The sequence below is a fragment of the Cervus elaphus genome, chromosome X (genome assembly GCF_910594005.1).
Source record: "Cervus elaphus chromosome X, mCerEla1.1, whole genome shotgun sequence".
NCBI lineage: Eukaryota > Metazoa > Chordata > Mammalia > Artiodactyla > Cervidae > Cervus > Cervus elaphus.
The window spans coordinates 54,517,819-54,530,519 of NC_057848.1; the positions used below are offsets into that span (position 1 = coordinate 54,517,819).

General features: G+C 43.2%; 1 protein-coding gene across 2 annotated transcripts in view; it reads right to left on the reverse strand.

The window, feature by feature from the left end:
• Positions 1-12,701, reverse strand: part of FRMD7 (FERM domain containing 7) — a 64,194-nt gene that overhangs the window by 21,442 nt on the left and 30,051 nt on the right. Inside the window, exons 1-5 of one of the 2 annotated variants that reach the window (XM_043895220.1) lie at positions 8,079-8,489; positions 7,214-7,318; positions 6,391-6,433; positions 4,046-4,124; positions 921-1,018 (exon numbers count right to left, since the gene is read on the reverse strand). In XM_043895220.1, coding sequence (XP_043751155.1) covers positions 921-1,018; positions 4,046-4,124; positions 6,391-6,433; positions 7,214-7,318; positions 8,079-8,087 — 334 coding nt within the window. In that variant the 5' untranslated portion in view covers positions 8,088-8,489. Of the gene's footprint in view, positions 1-920; positions 1,019-4,045; positions 4,125-6,390; positions 6,434-7,213; positions 7,319-8,078; positions 8,490-12,701 lie in introns of those variants that run through there. The other variant, XM_043895219.1, reaches the window with a different exon arrangement.

Below are 12,701 nucleotides of genomic sequence, written 5' to 3' on the forward strand. Positions count from 1 at the left end.
ACCATTTCTGGACTGTCAGGGAGGCAATGGATAGAGGTCAAAAAATGAAACAAAAACAATGAAGTTATGATCCTGCAGGAATAGTAAAGAACAGCCTATTCTTTGAACAAATATTATAGATTATACACATGAAATTAAAACAATCATAATGATTATTTCCAGCTGCCTCAACCCTACCCTTGGGGATGAGGAGCAGGCTGACCTGCCCAGCTTCACCCCCTCCCAGGCAGGGCCCCACTGTTCCCTGGGTCTGCTTTTCCCTGCCTTCCTTGCTCAGCCTCATCCACCGGCTTGGCTGCTAGGATCTGGGGAACTCTAATAGACGCCTGGGGCCTTTTTCCCTTTTAGCTTCTCTCCACCTGCTGGAGTCTGTGCTTTGTTCTCTGGAATCATGATAAAGAGCAACACGGAAATCACATTAAACGTGACAATGTGTGGCAGAAAGCACGTACCACAAATATTTCCTGGGGCGAGCAGAAGGAGCAGGGGCCTGCCTAGCAAAGTCCGTGCCTGGGTTAGTCCAGCCCAGCTCCTGGTGAGCACGCTGGGGGCAGTGGGAGGGCAAGGTTAAACGCAGATAGAAGGAAATCGGCATTTACTTTTAATCTACATAAGCGCTCTGTGACAAGGCATTCTTGTCACTATTTTAAAGACGAGGGAACTCAGGCAGACACAGACGAGGGCACTTCACCCCAGGCTACAACAGTTCGAATGCAGAGATAGGATTTGCATCCAAATCTCCATGATTCCAGTGACCAGCCCCTTTCTACTAGACCATGTCATTTCCATCTATCTCATCCCTGCTCTGTCTCCTCCACAGAAAGGTCCCAGCACAACGGTGGGGACGTGGAGGGTGCTCAGCTCCTTTGCTCGGTTCTCTAGCTAACTGCTAGGCCCCAAAGCCGACATTTGCTACTTACATTGTAAGATGTGGGATACCATCAACGCCGTACAATTGTCACTGCATGGCAGTCTTCCCAGAGCCAAATCCTTCTTTATTTGAAGAGTAAAAAGGTACCTGCAAAGAAGTGGGGGGAAATCTCTTGAGAAAGAAACCAGGAACAAGACAGAAGCATTTCCCTTCGCCCAGACCCAAGATGTTTCAAGAAAGACACGGTGCCCCCAGTCAGGGAGATGCCTGTTGGGGGTGGTGAGTAATGCATAGGCTTCGCTTCAGCCCCTAACCAGCAGCTAGACCACGACTCGGCTGAGCCAGCGCTTTGGCAGGCCCCACAGCCGTTAGGAATCACCCTGGCCAAATCCTCCCGCCAACTCAAGGGAGTTGGCCAACCATCCTCTGGTGGTTTCTGCCACGTAGCAAAGCCACATACCCCGCCAGGGAGAAAGGGAGATTCAGCAGGAATAAGCCTGTGCAGGAGGCCAGGGCTGCTCTGTTCACGAAATGCTCTCAAGTCCTCACTATGGCAACAACTTAGAAAGTTGGCACCATCCCCCCATGTTCCAATTATGGAAAGACAGAGGTTAGGTGATCTTGGCAAAATCCTATCACCCCGACAGAGTAAAACTGTGGCCAGATCTCAGGTCTGCCATCCAGTTTGGGCTGTCTACCCAAAAGACAGTGTTTCAGAAATCAAGAACTTGAGGACATGCTTCTGCCCCTTCACGTGGACCCCCATCTCTGTATCACCAGGGCCCAGCCCAGTGCTTTGCACAGAACAGGTATGAAATTACTGTGTCCCGAATGGAATGAAGTCAGACTGCCCCTTTCCCCAGCTGTAATCATTCGTGCCAAGTCTCTTCAGCTGTGTTTGAGTCTTTGCGACCCCATGGACTGTAGCCCACCAAGCTCCTCTGTCCATGGGATTTCCCGGCAAGAATACTGGAGTGGGTTACCATGCCCTCCTCCAGGGGATCTTCCTGACCCGGGGATTGAACCTGTGTCTCTTGCATCTCATGCACTGGCACTCTTTACCGCTAGTGCCACCTGAGAAGCCCCCCACCGATAATCAGGGACCCATAAAGTGCATGTTGGCATCCAGAGCTTTGCCGAAGAGAGCAATTGTTCCATACTTTTAAGCCCTTATCAAAGGCAATCAACTTTCAAAAAGATGTGTATAATTAAGATTCTACTGCTGACTGTGTCCCTTCTTGGTCCAAAACTGTTTCCGATATTTTATTTTAGACATTAAAACATTTATTGAGTATCTACTGTAAGCATTTCCCTATATAAGATGTAATTGATAATTTTCTAAATAACGTTCTATCTAGATTTTTTAAAACCAGTTAAGACTTGAAGGCAATGTGGTGAATCAAAATTAACTGCAGGTGATAGATGAAAATACAGATTGGGAGAAAACAGACAAATTAGTAGATGATTATTCACTTTACAAAAGGGTTCATTATGAAAGTGAAAAGTGATGCTCCCCTAATGGATTAGAAATGATTTAATTAGAAAGTTATATTTGAATGCCACTCTGAGAAGCTCACGTATTGGCCTCAAACGACACTTCCTTGTAAAGTCAACTACAGTTAAGTATTCTCAAATGGACCAATGGGGAAAAAATAAAGGAAATCTAAATTTTGCCATTGCCTGCTTTCAAATATAGATGTAAATGAGAATAATCAGCCTCAGTCGCTAAAGGGGAGGTGAATTTCATTTTACTCCTAACAAGAAAGAAAGTAAACTTCTCATTTGACACATTCCTTGCTGTTTAGGAGGCCGCTGCCTGCTGCAAATACCAAATCCTTTCTCCGAACAGCTGATGAATCATTTATCATCACATTGATTCGCTCATTCTTTTTCTTTTTCCGAGAAAAAGTTTATCTCCATCAGAATTGGTTACAATTTGAGACTCGACTGAAATGAGTAAGCAAAGGCAAACTGATAGAGATACCAAGTTATCTGGCAAAGGGGCCTAAAACTCACAGATTTGGAGAGGATTTGGAGAGAGAGACTGCTATGTGAAAAGACTGACTTCTACAAAGACCTCTCAGAAAAGAAGGCCCCTTACAAGAAAAACTGTAAAGAAAAACTGGCCATGAATCATGTTGGGGAATATTTCAGGTGAACTACCCTCTAATATCCCATGACCTTGGTCAAGTCACTCTAGTTCCCAGGACCTGTTTCCTTATATCCCTTTTATGTGTAAAAGTCTAGAGTCTAATGTCTAGAAAGCAGAGTAAGGTTTAGGAGAGTGTTTCCCTGGTGGCTCAGATGGTAAAGAATCTGCCTGCAATGCAGGAGACCCAGGTTCGATCCCTGGGTCAGGAAGGTCCTTTGGAGAAGGACAGGGCATCCCATTCCAGTATTTTTTTCCTGGAGAATTCCATGGACAGAGGAGCCTGGAGGGCCACAGTCCATGCGGTCACAAAAAGCTGGACACAACCTAGCAAGTGACACTTTCATTTTTTTTCTATGTTGACAAGGTGTTTTCGAAGAAGTAAGTTTACATTGTCATTTTAAAGGGCATTTTTACAAATATAAAAATTCTTTAACATTTCATACTTTATATCTTTTAAATTTGTATAAGCATACAAATATTTTACTTATATAAAATTAATAATTGCAATTATTAATATTGTACTTAAATGTCAATCATTTATAATTGTGCAAAATAAATAATTTATTACAATTTATTTTTCTATTTTTTACTTTTCTACTTTAGAAAGGTTTTATGAGTCATTATCACTTCCTACCTATGGGATACACACACACACACACACAACCATTTTCAATATGCAGGGAACTTAGCTGGCATCACACTTGTGCTGTCAAGCTGCCCTCTGATTGGAACACAGACGCAAGGAAGGCAAACGTTCTTACTGTTTAGCAGTTAATGGCATATCCCTCAAGTGGGCACCCAGGCTGGTTACCGCTTTTAGAATACCACCCCTCCTTCTCCTCCAAGTTCCTATCCTTCGAAAGATTAACACTTTAGGGACCAGCCAGGCCTTCCTGCTCACCAACTCCTCACCATCTCCCAGAAAGAGACTGTGATCCAAGCCTTCCAAAGAAGGCTAGAAGCCTGTTCCCTGATAAAAGGATAATGATTAAATAACATCATGCATCATACAAGTACTATACCTTGTCAGCTCTTCTCGCAGATGTCCAGGGTCCACTGGGAAAAATTTCACCGTAAATTTGAAAACAACTTCCTTAGGATCTTAAAACACAATATCTCCATAAGTTTTATTTCAACAGTTACAGGTCTTCAGAAACACACACACACATATGTACACCCACACGTACATACACACACTCCCCTCTCCCCTCCCCTCCCTCTCATCACTCCTTCCCATGGACTTTTCATTGAAATTTCAATTTTCCACATTTGTGAGATGCTGCTATTCTGGACTGTGCTTCTCTGTGGACAGCAATCGGGAAAGTCCTCGTGACCCTCTTCCTACCCTCTCTCTCTCTCTCTCTCTCTCTCTCTCTCTCTGAGTTTCTTTTTGTAAAGATGTGCCCCATTTGGGGCCTACTGTGTCCTCCCTTAAGAAGTGTTGCACTTAGAAAAATATACCACTTGTGACCTGGGATTCTGCATTCCTGGCTGAGAGAAGGGCCCTACTATAGAGGCAGGTGAATTTCAGCCAGCTCAAAGATTCGTAAAGGGAACTAGTAGTAGGGACTGAGACCTCTGTGTGTCATCAAATCTACATTAAGAAAACATCTTGGGAGATTGGGATTGACAGGTACACGCTGCTATATGTAAAACAGATAAGCACCAAGGACCTACTGCAAAACTAATTACTTTAAAAATCTGTATCTACTTGCCTTCACTCCTACTTACATTTGAAAATAAGAAACTTTTTGCATCAAAAGCAAGTGTACACATGCAGCACTAACACCATTCATTCAGTAAATATTTGTTGAGTGTCTGTTGTATGCTAAGCATTGTACTAGCAGGTCCTGGAAATAAAAATACAATTAAGCATTCAAAGGCTGGTAGAAGAGGCAGACTTCTAGACTGACAAATACAGCACCACAAAGTGTTATAAGCCTAAGAGGGAGAAAAGAGTTTGGAGGAAGTCAAGGAAGGCTTCCTGGAGGAGCTGACACCTCAGTAGGGCCACCAGATTTAGCAGATAAAAAAACAGGATTCTCAGTTAAATTTGAATTTCAGATAAAAATGATTGCATGGGACATACTTACACTAAGAAAATTAGTCTTCATTGATCTGAAATTCTAATTTAGCTGGGCATCTTCTATTTTATCCGAGAAGCCTACATCTGAGGCTACTTTTGTTAAAGTCAGGAGAGATAGGAGTACGAAGTGGTCAGAGGCAGAGGTAAAGGCTAAAAAGCCAGTCAGAATTCAGTGCTTTGTGGATCGTGCAAAAGGGTTTGGACTTTATTCTAAGGGCCACAGGGAGTCGTGGAAACATTTTAAGCAGGAGAGTGATGTGGTAAGGTTTCTATTTGCAATAGTTCCTTTGGGAGTAGTGCACAAGATGGATTGTGGGGGTGAGGTGGGGGGGGTCAGTTGGGAAGCTGTTGGAATCATGTGACAGATTATCATCATATAGTGCGTGCTAAGTCACTTCAGTCATGTCTGATTCTTTGTGGCCCCATGGACTATATAGCCCACCATGCTCCTCTCTTCATGGAATTCTCAAAGCAAAAATAATGGAGTGGGTTGCCACTCCCTTCTCCAGGGGGTCTTCCTGACTCAGGGATCGAACCCACGTCTCTTACATCCCCCGCATTGGCAGGTGTGTTCTTTACTACTAGCACCACCTGGGAAGACCCACATCATACAGTGGGGAGCACCAACATGCAGAGAGCAGGCGGGGGAAGATGCACGAAGACAGCTTTCCTCAAAGTGTGGACTGAAAGCAACCTGCAAGAAGAAACACCTATGGAGGTTGTTAAAAATGCATATTCCTGGCCCCCAACGTGGGGGGCGAGGCCCAGGAATCTACATTTTAACAAGACCCTGCCTGCACCACCTCACAGTGACCCTCATACACGCTGAAATTGGAGAACCACCACACTAGATTGTAACATATGGGGTAGGGGGATTATTTCATACATAGTAGGCACTCAAATGTGAACTGAAATGAACGGACAGTGTCTGTGACAGAATGAAACTGAAACACCTTCTGGAACACCATGAATGGCATGGCTGATTGACATCAAGGATGCTCAAAGATTTACAGGGCTAGAGTCAGAGATGTATTATTCCTAGGGCCAAATCACAGAGTTCTCTAAATTTACTCAAAAACCTAGCAGTCTGATTTTCTTCATCTAAGGCAAAGTTAAAATGATTTTTCAAAATTGGTAAATTTACTGGATGAGGAAGGATTAAAATAACACCTCAAAGCCCTTTTCTCGGCTTATATTAAGGTGTGGAATAGTGCGGTATTGTTGAAATATTTTCAAGTTATAACTAGGAATTCTATTCCTCAAGTGATTTTCCATACTTACTTTTTACCTGCTTTGTAATGGGCTTCAGCAGTTCCAACCAGACCTGTAATAACATTAATGAAAGAATTGGTAGAACAGGGCATTGAGTGCACCTTTTTTTTTTTATAACATATTAAAGTCAACATGAAGCAAACAAATATCAAGACTCTTGAGACTTCTAAAGATAGTAAGGAACAGCAACATCAAAGAGATGCCGTGCCTGCCCCAACCTCAGTCTGCGCCCTTGTATTTTCCCAATGATGGTGCAGATTGTTGATCTATAAACTCTTGGCTGTTGACATTTGAATCACTGCTCCCCTGCCACAGAGGGGTGAGGGAGGTGTCATATGCCAGGCTTATTAGTGGCCGCAAAGACTAATGAAGGCGTTTGGCTCCATACTTGAATCCCACAGCCTCCAAATGCCAGCTTAGTAGTCATAATGAGCCTTTCTGGGAAGGGGCCAGATACGAGATCCGCCAAGGCAGGACACAGCAGGGAGAACATTGGGAGTGGTAGAACATGAGTAAGGGCCAGGGAGAGTGCCCTGAACACTCCTTGGTGAGGTTAGGAGTCTTCATTCTGGAGGCTCAGAATCAAGCACAGACAGCTCTTCACACAGTGAAGACACAAAAGAGGAGCAGCGGGTGGAAGAGTTTGTGTTTGGCAAACTGAAGTGACTTTTAATAGCCAAGGAGGGGAAATAGTGATTAAATCCTGTCATTTTGCAAGGGTTTACATGGTTTTTCATTTTGCAATCAGGGGTTTGAGCCCTACATACCTAGCTGCAAGCTGCATTTAGAAGCAATTCTAGACACAAAGAACCCTATAATGAAAGCAACTTACATTATTTCCAGAATGGCTACAGAATTCTAATCCAAAATACTCCTTTTCAGCAAGATTTAGATGGCTGCAGCTCAAGTTAAACAGCGCCTTCCCGGATGACTTTTGCTAAACAAAACAAAGAGATCATAGCAGTTTTCCATTCTAGGCTGATACTGTTACTGCAGTGCGGGGGTGGGGCAGGTTGGGTGGGGAAGGGGAGAAGCACCTAGACCTCATTCAAACAGTTTCCTTTAAGCACAGTTTTCTGGTACCCTCCCAAACGAGGTTGAATTTTACATCCATATACAGGCATCTATCTGTAGATTGTTTTAGAGGTACCTTTTAAAAAGCCTCAGATGAATGAGAAACCCTCTTGGAAAAGACAGCCTCACCCTTAATTACTTGGGCTGGATCTACAAATCTACCCTTTCAATGGAATTCTTTCATCAGTTCATTCCACAGGTAATTTGAAGGATTTTCCCCCAATTGACAGATAGTTTAATCAAGATGCAATTCTGACCTGTGTAGAATCCTTCTGTGACTCCCTTCAGGATAAAGTCTGTACTCCCGGGCAGGGCGGCTGGGCCCTCCTCTCCCTCTGGTGGCCCCGCCTGCCCGTCCAGCTTCATCTCTTGCCCTTCCCCCTGCCCGCCACTTCCTACTAATCGCAGCCTGCTCCCGGCTCCCCACACGTGTCAAGTATTTTCATGCCTCCATGCCCCTGCTCCTGTCATTCCTTCTACACAGAACGCCCTTCCCACCTTTCTTGGCTTTGGCTTCCTCCCACTCAGCTCAGATGCCATCTCCCCAGGAGAGCATTCTCTGATGCCTACAGGAGCAGGTGGAACCAAGGGTACCCTCCATGCTCCCAGACACTCTTGCTTACCGCAAACATGACATTTCTCACATGGGATGTCTATCTTCCTTGTTAGACTGAATTCCTCCATACCAGGGGCCATGCTTTAATTTTCTTCTTAGTCACCAGATCTAACTCAGAGCCTGGCACATACTAGAGGCTCTTGAATGTGGGTTATTCCAACGTGAAATTGACCAACCTCCTCCTCTGAGCTCCGCCGGGAGATTTCATTTTGCAGCTTTTTCCACCAAATCTGCGTCTAGCACACCCGTTTCACACAAGGCCACACGTATTATTTCTTTCTTCATAGAGTCACCTCACACTGTGAGCACGAAACAGTCCCTTTCTCAGGGTTCTCTGAGAACGGGAGCTGTGTAGAGCTGAAAATCTGAGCGGAGCGGGGCTGGGGCTGATCTTCAGCCACCATCGCTGAAGCTGAGGGTTGCAGTGGCGGGGAGGACAGTGATGGGAAAATTGGGCCCTGGCTGATAGGCACAAAGACACGCTGTTGAAAACCCCTAGTTAAAGCCAAGTCACGAGGTGCCTCTAGTGCTGCAAAGGAAGCCGGGCTCAGGGAATATAGTTGGAAATCACCGACCCATAGAATTAATACCAACCTTGAGAGGTCAGAGAGTCCAGACACCCTCCCCCCCCCACAACACTCTCCCTCAAGGCAGTCTCACGCTGAACAGAACTCACATCTGGGATTTAATAGCTTCCAGGAAGGCAACATCCCCCACCCCCTTCCCCCAAGGACTCAAAACACTCCCCTCTTGCTTGGACCTCTCTCCGCCTGGTTACATTGCCCAAATCTCCACCAACTTGAGATTCATGAGGGTTAACCAGGGTCCTGGTTTTAAATGCAAGTAGGCCGCAAAGGGTGAAAGTTTCTGCCTCCTTAGCACCTGGAGAGAGAGCTGAAGACAAGGGGGTTTGATTTTATGTGGGAGGTCTCATTGGGGCTGTGGTCTGGGAAAAGGGGGCCAGCCCACAGAGGAGAGGTGGTTTGGGGGCTTGAAAGGCATTGGGGGGCAGTGGGGGAGGGGTGTCTGGGAGGGAGGAGGGAGGGGGTGTTTTTGCCTATGTGGCAATCTTGCCTAGGGCAAGTGCTGACACAGACCATTCCAGACAGATGAAATCGCTCCTATTTTTAAAGTCCTCCAGACAAGGAGCTGCCACAGGATTTTTATTATGAATAAAAAAAATTCTAAAGAGAGAGAGAGTAAGACTTTTTCCAACACCAAAGAAACATTTCAGTCATGGGGACTAAATTCCGTCATAGACTCCAGTTTCTTTGCAAACAATTTAAGAAACTCAAGATTTTCCTTTTTCCTTCTCATTTTTTTTTTCTTTTTTCTTTTTCCATTGGGGTGCTTAATCCTCCGCATCAATGCTGCCACATTCCATGTGTTTGTATATTTAAATGTTTCTGCAGTCACAAAGAATATATAGCCGTTCCTGTAAGGTTTCCAATCCAGGCTGCCTTTTTGCTCCCTTCTGTAGCATGTTTATAAGAATAAGCCCCTGATTTGTCCACCCCTGTATATCTTGCCAACTGGCTCTAAAAGCCTTTGGCATTTGTGCACTCAGAGGTCAGTGGCTCACGTGGCTCAAGTTCTCCACCCCCATCTCTGGGAGAGGCATTTCCCTTCAACCCTCTATAGTGTACATTGAAATTGGCCAGCCTAGTGGAATGTGTTGCACAATAGGTAAGGTCTTGGTTCTGTCTTAACATGCAGCCTTTACTTGTTTTCAACCAATTCTTCAATCTTTATGTTATTTTCTCATAATATCTGTTTACAACTTTCCTATTTTTTCTGGACTTCTGATTCTCTTTTCCATTGCTTGCTCTTGTTTAAGCTGACACTTTTCAACATTCTAATCAAGCTCCTTAGGATCTAAATACTTTATCACCAGCCCTCCCACTCAAGAAATAGAAACTCCAATTTTGAACACTGCCTTACTTTCATCTCCCTTGGATTACAGCAGAGCAGTATTTGCCTTAAGAAAAATCATACACACACACACATATAATATAATTTAAAACTTTTCAGAACGTGTATTTATAATCTCCAGTCTAGAAACTTGGTCTTAAGCATTGGACACTGATTTCTTGGGGATCCAAACTCATTTTCTCATGCAAATGATACTTATTCAAGCAGTGTTGTCTCTCTCCAAAAAACAGTTTACCAAAGCTTCTTTGCAATAGGGCAAAGAACAGGTGGTTAAACAAGCCTGGACTGTAATCCTGCTCTACCTATTGACTAAGTTTTTGAATTGGGGCAAATCTTTTAGCTCACAGATTGATCTCCCTTATTCAGGTAACTGAAGACAGAAGGCATGCGTCTGAGTAGCTGGCATTCTATACAGTGACTGGCAAAGAGAGGACATTAAATAAATGCTTCCTGAATAAATAGATGGATAGATCCAAACATTTAACCTGATTCGTGTGCATTAGCACAACAGTCCTCCCAAGAGGAAGAACAAATTAGTCACTATGTGACCTAGGGCAAATTACTGAACCTTCCCGAGCCTCAGTTTACTCATCTGTAAAATGGAGATAATAGTATTATTTTACAGAATTGTTGTGTGGATTAATCAAGATAATTCACATCAAGGGCTTAGTGTAGTGCCTGGCACATAGCAAGCAGTAAGTAATGTACATAGATAGATAGATAGATAGATAGAAGAGTCTGGAAGAATACATACCAAACTGTTAATAGCATTATTTCTGGAGAGGGGATTAGATTAAAGGGAACTTAATTTTTAGTTTGTACATATTTAGATTTTTCTTAAGTAAGTAGGGACAGTAGAAACTCTCTTGTTGTTGTTCAGTCTTTAAGTCGTGTCCAACTCTGCAACTCCCTGGACTGTAGCACACCAGGCTTCCCTGTCCTTCACTATCTCCTGGAGTTTGCTCAGACTCATGTCCATTGAGTCAGTGATGCCATCCAACCATCTTAAATACTTCTGTTGTCCCCTTCTCTTCCGGCCCTCCATCTTTCCCAGGATCAAGTTCTTTTCCAATGAGTTGGCTCTTTGCATCAGGTGGCCAAAGTATTGGAATTTCAGCTTCAGCATCAGTCCTTCCAATGAATATTCAGGGTTGATTTCCTTTAGGTTTGATCTCCTTGCTGTTCAAGGGACTCTCAATAGTCTTCTCCAGTACCACAATTGGAAAGCCTTAATTCTTCGGTGCTCAGCCTTCTTTATGGTCCAACTCTCACATCCGTATATGACTAATGGGAAAACCATAGCTTTGACTATATGGACTTTTGTCAGCAAAGTGATGTCTTTTCTTTTCAATATGCTGTCTAGGTTGGTCATAGCTTTCCTTGTAAGGAGCAAACGTCTTTTAATTTCATGGCTGCAGTCACTGTCCGCAGTGATTTTGGAGTCCAAAAAAATAAAATCTGTCACTGCTTCCACTTTGTCCCCTTTTATTTGCCATGAAGTGATGGCACTGGATGCCATGATCTTAGTTTTTTGAATGCTGAGTTTTAAGCCAGCTTTTTCACTCTCTTTCACCTTCTTCAAGAGGCTCTTTAGTTTCTCTTCATTTTCTGCTATTAGAGTGGTATCAACCTCTGCATATCTGAGGTTGTTGATATTTTTCCCGCAATCTTGATTCCAGCTGGTGATTCATCCAGTCTGGCATTTCGCATGATGTAGTCTGCATATAAGTTAAATAAGCAGGGTGACAATATACAGCCTTGTCGTACTCCTTTCCCAATTTTGTACCAGTTCTTTGTTCCATGTAAGGTTCTAGCTGTTGGTTCTTGACCTGCATGCAGATTTCTCAGGAGACAGGTAAGGAGGTCTGGTATTTCCATCTCTTTAAAAATTTTCCACAGCTTGTTGTGATCCAAACAGTCAAAGGCTTTAGCATAGTTAATGAAGCGGTTGTTTTTCTGGAATTCCCTTCCTTTCTCTATGATCCAACAAATGTTGGCAATTTGATCTCTGGTTCCTCTGCCTTTTCTAAACCCAGCTTGTACATTTGGAAGTTCTCAGTTCAGATACTATTGAAGCCTAGCTTGAAGGATTTTGACCATAACCTTAATAGCACATGAAATGAGCACAAATGTTGGGTAGTTTGAACATTCTTTGGCACTGTCATGCTTTAGAATTGAAGAAACTATCTTAATCAACTTTAACTCAACAATGCACAGAAGATGCTTTCTATTCCCCCTTTAAAACATTGACAAATGCTTATGTCATGATGAAAGATCACGGCTAGTAGGCTACTCTGATATGACTTTGCACTTCTATATCCATTGACTGAGTCTCAGGCTTACTAATAATTATTTTGTAGAATATATTTTTGACAATTCTACTTATATTGTAATTACACAATTTAATTAAATTGTATGTATATCACAAGAATTAGGATCACAATGACAAAAGGGGTTTTTATGAAAACTAAGTTGATCACTTTGCAAAAAAAAATCAGTAAGGGGGGAATACCCCCCCAATATGCTGTCAAATTAGTTTGGGGTATGACAGAAGTGAAATATTGGGGGATAAAAATCTGGAAGGATTCTGTACTCAAATTTTTCTATGTTAAATGAACAAATATTGGCAATCATAGATGATACATTATGAGTGGGTGTCAGAGAAGAAAAATAGAAACACCAATCAGAAGCCCTTCCT